Raw genomic sequence first — 10316 nt, 5'->3', positions numbered from 1 at the left:
GGGAAAACCCTGTCTCTGAAAAGGGGTTGGGATTGGGACTGTATCTCAAAGATGCTCAACCTGAACTTAGTCACAAGAAACCCGCCAATATCCTTGGAAAGAACTGACTTCACCTCTCCAAAAGTGTCCACGTCATGAAAGAAAAGGAAGAGGAACTAATTCAGGTTGAAGGAGACCAGGAGATGTGATGATTCGATACAGTATATGATCCGAGGGGCAATCATAAAAACACAGCAGAAAGGGGGCAACCAGCACACGCTGAACTGTGGTACATTTGTGCAGGAGAATGTCTTGATCTCAGAGAACACTCAGAGAAGTAGTTGGGGGCAAAGGAACATCACGCTTGCCTTCAGATGAACCAGCTGGGTATGGTGGCACACACCTGTCATCCCAGTGCTCAGGAGGCTGAGGCAGGAGAATCACCACAAATTCAATACCGGCTAGGCTACATAGTGAGTTCAAGGCTAGCCTGGGCTGCATAGTGAGACCCTGTTTCAAAAAAACCAAACCAACACAAAATCAAACAGTTGAGCCAAAAAAAGTAATATATACACACATATATGCATGTGTATAAAATTATAAGATAAGCTGGGCATGGTCGGTGGATGCCTATAATCCTAGCATTCTGGGAGGCTGAGGCAGAAGAATCCCAAGAGTGACTTTTTTTTTGGTACTGAGGATCGAACTCAGGACCTTGCGCTTGTGAGGTAGGCAGTGGAACCACTGAGCTAAATCCCTGGACCCCAAGAGTGACTTAATGAGATTCTGTCTCAAAAAAGAAAAGAAAAAGAAATCATAAGACAAGTGAGGCAAAATGTAGTTGGTTGGTGAATCAGGCTTACGGAAATCATTTGTACTATTCTGCAATAATTTCAAAAGAAGTTTAAAAATTGCCCCAAATTTCTGTTGTACTGGTGACTTCCTCCCTCCCAGGCTAGGCCCTAGCATTCGGCTGCCTTTTGGGGTTAACCCTCAAGCTCCTCACATTCAGCCTCATCACCAGCCCAGCTCTAGGGGCAGCCCGGCCATTCTGCTCCTCCTGACTCCTGGCCAGTCCAGTCTTCCCCTGACTGTCTCCTCTTCTGGTCCAGACTGGTCCCCTCTGCTCCAGCTAATTTATTTATTTATTTATTTATTTATTTATTTATTTATTTATTTAGAGACAGGGTCCCACTGTGTAGCCCAGGCTGGCCTGGAACTCACTGTGTAGTCCAGGCTCTCTTTGAACTCTCAGCAATCCTCCTGCCTCAGCCTCCCGAGTGCTGGATGACAGGTGTGCACCTGACTCCAGCTCATCCTTTAGTCATAGCCCCTGGGGTCTCCTCTGAGAAGCTCTCCCCAGGGGACCAGGTGTATCTTCTTCGGGTCAGCGTTTTCACTTAGCCATACTTGTTAAATACAGGAATGAACAGGCTAAGAAATCCACCACCCCGCTCCAGCCCCTTTCTAGATTCTGTGGCTCCTCTGGCCCAGCTCTAACCTCTCAGCACCACGGATGTCCGCTTCGGCTCCCCCCTCCCTCCCGCCCCCTGGGGACGCCCTAGGGTGGGCTTGGGGCGTCTCAGGGTTCTCATTCTCACTATTGAGACAGTGAGGGCCGGGTGGACCTTTGCAGGAAGGTGGATTTTGGAAAAGCCATTGATTACAAGGAGCAGGGGGCACTATATGGCCAAGTTGTGCAGGGCCCGGGGTGGGGGCTGCAGTGGACCTCTGCTGTGAATACACAGGGGAGTGAGGAGAAGAGGGCTGCTGTCTAGGAGGGCTGAGGGCAGGAAGGGATGCACACAAGCGGGCTTGAGCCCTGGTGCGTCTGCAGGTCTGAGGCTGCCGGTAGCCTGGATGGGCCTGAGTTTCAGGTTTGTGTTTCCGATTTTAGGGTCTCCACGGATTTTCTGTGTCTCTTTCAGTGTGGTTTAGACAGTCTCGATAGCAGTTCAGGCTGCCCTTGAACTCACTATGTAGCCCAGGTTGGCCTCAACTCCTGGCAATTCTCCTGCCTCAGCCTCCAGGGTGCTGGGATGACAGGTGTGCGCCACCATGCCTGGCACCCACGAAAATCTCTATTTTGTGCCCTGGTGTGGCTGTGCGCTCAGGAACCTCTCAGCAACTCAGTCTGGAGGTTTGCTGAGGGTCTGCCTTGGGTTCCCCGCCTATGTGGATCTCGGGGTACTCCAGAGCTGGGCCTGCCTGTCCCCAGGTCCGGGCCGCAGCTCTCAGGCTCTGCGGGTGGAGGGTGGGCAGCGACCCCGCAAGGCGGTGCTCGGGACGGGGCGGGGTGGGGCGGGGCGAGCAGCGGGCTGGGGGCGGGGCGGCCAGCGGCCTCACTCGGGCGCAGTCGGCGGCTCGGAGCCTCGGCCGGGACGCGCCCGAAGCCAGGAGAGGAGGAGGAGGAGGAGGAGGAGGAGGAGGAGGAGGAGGAGGAAGAGGAGGAGGAGGAGGAGAAGGAGGAGGAGGAGGAGGAGGAGGAGGAGGAGGAGGAGGAGGAGGGAGGGTCTCGGCTGGCGCCATGGGGCCGGGGGCCCGGGGCCGCCGCGGCCGCTCGATGTCGCCGCCACCGCCGCCGCCGCCGCCCAAGGGGACGCTGCCTCAGCTGCTGCTGCTGCCGCTGCTCGCGGGGCTGGGGGCTGCAGGTGAGGGCCGGGCGGGAGACGGGTGGGGAAATAGGGGGCCAGGACCCCCAGTTCTGGGGAGAGGATCCTGTGATCCGGGGACCCGAGGCCGGGAGGGTGCAGGAGCTGGGGACGGCGTGCCAGTCCCAGGAGGCGCAGGGACCCCGACTTGGGGGCGCAGGATCGCAGGGGCCTGCGGAGCAGAGACCTCCCGAGCCATTGAAGTCTGAGATGAAGAGGGCCCAGGGGTCCCAGACTCGGGGCTCGAGATGCGGGTTTCGGGGACTCAAGCTGTGGTAGGGGGCGCACCCCCATCCCAGCCGTGCCTGGGGTCCTGGTGAGACTCCGATGGGAATCCAGGGATCACCCCCCTGACCGAGGACCCCTCGCACAAAAGCCCCCAGCTCCCCGACCCCCGGGCCGCCGGGCCTGGCGGGGGGGGGGGGCGGGGAGGGGCGCGAAGTTCTGGAGCTCAGAAAACTTCCCAGGCCGGCGCACCGCAAGACCCGGAGCCGGAGCGCGCAGACCGGAGCGGAGCTGAGCAGCGGGTGGCCCCCCTCCCCCGCGCGCCTCCACTCCCTCCGGACCCCGTGGCCACGGGACACGCCTCTGTATGGGTGGGGAAGGGGCGAGCGCACGCGGGCTCCCTCTTGGGCTGCGGCGCCCCCTCCCCAGCCCGCCGGGTCCCTGCCCCCCCCTTCTCCTCCTCCTCCTCTCCTCTCCCCTCCCCCGCTCGGGACAATGGCCGCGCCGTCTAGACACCCCCTCCCCCGGACCGGCCTCGCGCTTTCTTAGCCAGACAAAGCGGGACCCGCAGCGGGGCCGGAGCGGGGGCTGCAGGGGCGCCCCCACCCCAGCCCCCACCCAGCCCCCGGGAGGCCTGGCCAGCGGGGGAGGGGCCGGGGTCCCGGGCGCCACTGTGGAGCTCGGCGGTGGGGGTGCGGAGGGATCCGGCTCCCGGTCCTGGCCTGGGGGCCCCAGCGAGCTGGACGGAGCGGGAGCTCTGGGTAACACACTACAGAGATGCAAATGTGCACCGCTGGCAGACCCAGCGTGCACAAACACCGCGGACACTCAGCTCCAGCGAGACACACCCAGGTGCACACCGCGCACACACTGTATGTGTGCACGCACAGTCAAGGGTGGCCACACGTGTGGTGCATCACTGGTCTAAGGCCTGGCACACTTGATGCCTGCGCACAACTCAAACGCACTTTGAGACATGCTAGGCCGTGCCACATCCCATCATACCTGCAGATAGACACATTGGACACACACAGATGGACACCTATAGATAACAGTGCATACACACAAGAGATGCAGCTGTGCACATCTGTACACTCCTGTCTTTTTGTACAGTACACACACACACACACCACAGACACACACACAAATATAGGCAGCATGGACATGCCCAGGCAGATTCACATTTAGCTGCACAGGGAGCCGCCGGCAGGTGAGTGCTCAGTTCCCTGCACAGGTTGCCACAGACTTCCATGCACATGTGTATGCTCACACGGCTCCCCCCTCAGACGGCTCACAGCTCATTTCTCACAGACTTCCAGTGCGTACACAAACGCAAGCCCCGCTGGGGTGCTAGTGTCTCAACCCATTCTGTCATGTCATTCACTGTCTCTCTCTCTCTGTCTCTGACTTTTTCTATCTCTGCTTTTGAAATTTTATTTGAGACAAGGTCTGGCTATGTAGTCCAGGCTGGCCTCGAACTCATGGTAATCCTCCTGCCTCATTTTCTCAAGTGCTGGAATTATAGCCGTGCACTGCTATGCCTAACTCTAGTTTCTGCTTTGTCTGTTTTTTTCCATTGTCTTCCCCCTCCCACCTCTCTCTCTCTCTCTCTCTCTCTCTCTCTCTCACACACACACACACACACACACACACACACACACACACAGTGGCCTCATACCTGCCTGCTCGCACAATTTTCCACTAGCTCAGACCCTGCCACACCTCTCATCCATCTGGTAGGACAGTCAGACCAAACCACACCCAAGAGGGACACAGCCCTCAGGGATGGGGACACTGGACAGGCAGTATTTGTTTCTTTCCAGCTGCCCCTCCCCACCACACACACCCTCCTCCCACAACACCTGGAGCTGGTAGCTGGTTCTCCGACACGCACTCCTGGGTACCTGCCTTGGCCTCTCTCCCCAGGGCCACTTGGAAGCCACTCAGCTGGAGTAGATGCCCAGTGTCAGGGGAAGAGGAACCTATAGCCCCAGGACTTGCTGCCCCTCTATTAGCCCAAGTCCCCTGCAAGGAGCCGTAGACCTCCCTTTAACAACAGCACCCTCACTTCCTGACTGCACCCCCTTTTGCACCTCTTAGCTCTGGCAGCTTCCTGAGCCCCACATCTGGCATAAGCCAGTCCCTCCTCCTTCCCACCCCTGCCTTGTGGTTCCCAAGGCTCGAGCTGGCAGGGACAGCTGCATCCCCAACAGCTGGGGCTGGGGCAGGGGGCCGTGGGAACTGTGGATGGGGGCCTCTGTGCACCCACAGAGACACCCCCAGCCCGGTGCAGCTGTTGCCTGGCAGCAGGAGGGAGGGGGTCTGTCCCCGTGGGTTGAGTTCTGGGCGCCTGGCTGACCCCTACCTTCCTTCACCCTCTACACAGCCCCCGCTTGCCTGGACGGAAGCCCGTGCGCCAATGGAGGTCGCTGCACCCAGCTGCCCTCCCAGGAGGCTGCCTGCCTGTGAGTGCCTGGCCCACCGCCAACAGTGGGCCCGCGTGGGAGGGGAATCTGTCCTCTTTCTTTGCCTCCGTGTGCCATGTCCTACACGTGTGTGGCTAGGGCAGCCTCTCATGTTTCCCCCCTTGGGAATAAGCAGGCTCTGGGAGTCCATCTAGTGTGGGTTCAAATCCCACATCATGGTGCTGACTGGCTGGGAATGAATCCCTTACCATTTCCATTTTTATGGGCCTGGTAACCCCAGCTTCATAGGATTCTAGGCTTCCTAAGGTCACACATAAAGCCCTCACAGGAGGCAGTTATTTGAGTTGAGTGGTTGAGGGCAAAGGAGGCCTGTAAGAGTCCTCCTGGTCTGCCATTTTCTTTTCTTTATTTTAAAATTTTTATTATTATTATTATTTTGAGAAAGGGTCTTGTTATGTGGTTCAGACTGGGCTTCAAGTCATTGTGTAGCTCAGACTGGCCTCAAACTTGTGGCAATCCTCCCGATTTAGCCTCCTGAGTGCTGGGATTACAGGCCTGGCCCACCGTACCTGGCTATCTGTCATTTTCTTGCTGGGTGACCTTGGACTAGTCACTTCCCTTCTCTGCATCTGTGAAAGGGGAGTGCTCTCCCTCACTGGCTTGTGACTGAAGGAACACCTCAAATTTAGTTGTTTCAAAACACAAGAAAGGGCAGAGGGCTGTGGGGTGGGCAGAGCAGGGGCTGGGGAAGAGCTGACAGAAGGGGTCAGCTCAGCTTGAATTCTGGGCTCTGGGATACCTTGAGCAAAGGCTTGAGGCTTTCTGAGCTCAATATTTGTACCTGAAAAATGGGGCAATAATCAGCCAGGCATGGTGGTGCATGCCTCCCTGCACTTGGGAGGCTGAGGCAGGTGGATTGCTGTGAGTTCAAGGCCAGCGGGAACTACAGAGCGAGACCCTGTCTCAAAACAACAACAACAAAATGGGGCAATAATAGTTCTCCCCTGGGCCGGGGATTTAGCTCAGTGGTTCCGCTGCCTGCCTCGCGAGTGCAAGGACCCAAGTTTGATCCCTGGTACCAAAAAAACAAAACAAAACAAAATAATAGTTCTCCCTTTATGGGGATGGGTGTAAAGATGAAAATAGACCGTAGGATGTGCTCTGCATATAGTATGTGCTCAATAAATGCTCAAAATAATAATGATAAGGACAGAGGAAATAGATGCTCTATGGGGAGGCCTCTTAAGGTTATAGGAGAAAAGATTGGTTCCTTTTAACTTATAATTGGAGGGCCGAGGATTTAGCTCAGTGGTTCTGCCACCTACCTCACAAGTACAAGGTCCCGTTTGATCCCTGGTACCCCCCCCCCAAAAAAGAAAAAAAAATTGGTAAGAACAGCTCACCCAGGACCACTCATTGATTCGTCCATGTATTCATTCATCAACACCAGAGATGCAAGACAGTGGGCCTGGGCTGTCTTTAGACCCAGAAGAGACTGGCTGGATTCCCCTCTTGGGCTCACCTGTTTGGGAGGTGCTGAGATGGGCTGGGGGTCCTGACGTTGAGGGAGCGGGTGGGTGGTCTGCGTTGGTGAGGCTGGGGAGAAAGTGTGGCCTTCCCCGGGACCCCTCGGCAGGATGGGCGCGTGCGCAGTGTAACTTCGCGCCTGGACCGCGGCCGACAGGTGGATGCGCCCGGGGCGGCCCCGCCCCCCGACAGGTGAATCACCGGCGCGCGCGGGCGCCCGGAGCCCGGATCGTGCGGAGTGGAGCGGGCCCGATCTCCGCGCGGGGCTGGAGGGGAGCCACTCCCCACGCGCCCCCAAAGCATCTCCTTCACAGTTCCCAACACTCCAGTCCTTTTAGGGGTGCCTCAACCTATCACTCCCCCCACAGAACCCCTACGCCTGCCCCCCGAGTCGGCTCCCGAGCCCTGGCCCCTGTCTCCAAGCCCGCTCCCCCTCTGTCTCCCCCAAAGCTCTGGTCGAGGGGCGGGGCGCGCGCCAGGGCTGGAACCGGGAACCGGCCTGACCGGTCGGCAGCGGGGCGCAGAGCGTGGGAACCCGCCCGGGGCGCCGGGAGGGGCCGCGTGGGCCACAGCCAGGCAGGGCTGGGGTGAGGTGGGGTGGGGTGGGGGCACCGGGATTCCTGGCCTGTACGCCCCCTCCCGGCCCGCTATGGCGGTCGCCGCCGGCCTCCTGCCGGCCTCCTGCGGGCCTTGGGGCTGGGCCGAAAAGGGTAGAGGACCCTCTTCTCCCATCGCCACCCGCGCCCCTCCCGGGCTGTGCCCCGACTTGTTTCGCTGGGGGCCAGTGTGCGTGTGTGGGGGGAGTTGTGGTGACGCTAAGAACTGAGTCACCTGCTTGAGGTCAGATCCAGGCTTCTGGGATGAGCCTGAGGAGAGAGGGACCCGCTGGGGCGGGGGGTGGGGTGGGGGTGTCCTGTAGTTGTGCCAAGACCCTCCTTCGCCACCCCCTCCCTGTGCCCCATGGAGGGTTCCAGTCTTCCTTTGTGTGTGTGAGACAGGGTCTCACTGTGTAGCTCAGGGTGGCCTTGAACTTACTAGGGGGCCCAGGCTGGTGATCCTCCTGCCTCAGCCTCCCCAGTGCTAGGATAACAGGCATGCTGCCACCACTCCTGGCTGAGGTTTCCAGTCTTAAAAAGTAATCCCTCCCCAGATCTCATTTCCCTCCCACGCAGGCTGGCTTGGTGAGCTTGGGAAGGAGGCTGCCTGTTGAAGGACCGCCCTGTAACCCTAACCCCCCAACACCCTGTCTGGGATGAAGGTTGTGTGTTTTAGAGAAAGGAGCTGTGGATTCCTAGGAGACTTCCTGCTGCCCGTGTGAGGGAGAGCTGCCCACATCCGCGGGTGGGCGAGGCTGTGGTTGTTGTCTGTTTGCCAGGCCAGTACTCCAGCTGGTGTGTCCTTCTGTACGCCTCTGGCCTCTGGTTTCTGCGTCGGTCTCGCTGTGTGCTGGGTAGTTGTCTTCTACAGTGTGAGGCTTCATTTGCTGTTCCCTCTGCCTGGAATGCCCTTCCCCACAGAACTCTTTGGTTTCCTTTTCACCTTCTTTAGTCTGTGAAGATATAATAGCCAAGCTGGGCATGGTGGCGCATACCTATAATCTAAGCACTCTGGGAGGCTGAGGCAGAAAGATCTCCAATTCAAGCCCAGCCTGGGCAACCTGGTGAGATCCTGTCTCAAAATAAAAAAATATTTTTAAAAAGGGCTGGTGATGTAGCTCAGTTGGAAGGTCCTGGGTTTAATTCTCAAATTCACGGTACTGGAAAACTCTCTCTCTCTCTCTCTCTCTCTCTCTCTCTCTCTCTCTCTCTCTCTCTCTCTCCATCATTCCATCCCACTTCATCTGTGTGGGAGTTTCCTGTGATTGCTATAACAAATTACCACAAACTGGGTGGCTTAAAACAACAGAAATATATTCTCTGGGAATTTTGGAGGTGACAAGTATGGGATGAGAGTGTTGGCAGAGCCATGCTCCTTTCAGCAGTTCTGTGGAATAATTCCCCCCTGCCTCTTCCAGCTGCTGGTGGCTCCAGGAGTTCTTTGACCGTAGCTGCCCACCCCACTCTGCCTGCCCCTGGCTGCACGGGTCCTTCTGTCCTTTCCCCCTTCCAACTCTCCTGCCATCCTCCGCCCCGTCATACTGGGGACTGAACTCAGGAACTTGCGCTTTCTGGCCAAGCGCTCTATCAGTAACCTACATCCCTGGCCCTTTTTATTGTTTTGTTTGGAGACAGGGTCTTGCTAAATTGCCTAGGCTGGACTAGAACTTGCGATCCTCCTACGTTAGCCTCCCAAGGGCTGGTATTATGGGCAAGCAGCAACACACCTGGCCCCTTTTTCTAAAAATGGCCATAGCTACAGGTTCTGGGACACGGACGCATTGTTTTGGGGGCCACCACTGAGCTCACCACACCCTTCGTAGGCCTTATGACATACACCTCCTGCTGCCAGCCTGTTGTATATTAATCTGTCACTTTTCTGTGTTCTCTTTGCCTGACCTGGCTGTGAGGATCAACAGGGTAAGAACCACTTTTACAGTGTTCGCTGCTGTGTTTTACTAGTTAGTGAGTATTTGTTGCAAGAATGAACAAGTGTGTGTTTGCCAATTTCTCTGCTCGGTGTGTCTTGTCTCTTGTGTGTATCTTTGTCTGAGGCTGCCCTGCCCTGGCTGGTGCCCACCGCACTTCTCTGCCCACAGGTGCCCACCAGGCTGGGTAGGTGAGAGGTGCCAACTGGAAGACCCCTGCCACTCGGGGCCCTGTGCTGGCCGAGGTGTCTGTCAGAGCTCGGTGGTTGCAGGCACTGCCCGCTTCTCCTGCCGGTGCCCCCGTGGCTTTCGAGGTGAGGACAGAGGGACATCTGGAGGGGAACCCAAGGCCAGCAGAGATGTGGCCAGCCCCAAGCTCACTGTCTCCTGCATCCTTCAGGTCCAGACTGCTCCCTGCCGGACCCCTGCCTCAGCAGCCCTTGTGCCCACACTGCCCGCTGCTCCGTGGGGTCTGATGGCCGCTTTGTCTGCTCCTGCCCTCCTGGCTATCAGGGCCGCAGCTGCCAAAGTGACATGGATGAGTGCCGGGTGGCCGGGCTCTGCCGCCATGGTGGCACCTGCCTCAACATGCCTGGCTCCTTCCGTTGCCAGTGCCCGGGGGGGTACACGGGGCCCCTGTGCGAGGACCCTACGGTGCCCTGTGCTCCTTCGCCTTGCCGCAATGGGGGCACTTGTAGACAGAGCGGTGATCTCACCTACGACTGTGCCTGCCTGCCTGGTGAGTGAGCTGTCCCTCTGGGGGATGTTGTGGCGCTGGGGACAGGAAGCCAGCTCCGCAGTGATGTCTCCGTCCCCTCCTCCCATCCTAGGGTTTGAGGGTCAGAACTGTGAAGTGAATGTAGATGACTGTCCAGGACACCGGTGTCTCAATGGGGGAACCTGTGTGGATGGTGTCAACACCTACAACTGCCAGTGTCCCCCAGAGTGGACAGGTAGGTGCCAGGGCTGCAGGAAGCTGGGCAG

At 58.0% G+C, this 10316-nt stretch overlaps 1 protein-coding gene across 3 annotated transcripts in view; it reads left to right on the top strand.

The window, feature by feature from the left end:
- Nucleotides 1–2485: 2485 nt before the first annotated feature.
- Nucleotides 2486–10316, top strand: part of Notch3 (notch receptor 3) — a 36854-nt gene continuing 29023 nt past the window's right edge. For all 3 annotated transcript variants that reach the window (XM_087201718.1, XM_087201717.1, XM_004872521.3), the window contains exons 1-5: nt 2486–2630; nt 5242–5320; nt 9504–9646; nt 9733–10071; nt 10163–10285. In XM_087201718.1, coding sequence (XP_087057844.1) covers nt 2507–2630; nt 5242–5320; nt 9504–9646; nt 9733–10071; nt 10163–10285 — 808 coding nt within the window. In that variant the 5' untranslated portion in view covers nt 2486–2506. The remainder of the gene's footprint in view (nt 2631–5241; nt 5321–9503; nt 9647–9732; nt 10072–10162; nt 10286–10316) is intronic.

This window comes from Heterocephalus glaber, unplaced genomic scaffold (assembly GCF_053883595.1).
Source record: "Heterocephalus glaber isolate CG9 unplaced genomic scaffold, H.glaber_assembly_v1.0 deba00001760, whole genome shotgun sequence".
Taxonomy (NCBI): domain Eukaryota; kingdom Metazoa; phylum Chordata; class Mammalia; order Rodentia; family Bathyergidae; genus Heterocephalus; species Heterocephalus glaber.
This window is presented reverse-complemented; position numbering and strand designations above follow the sequence as displayed.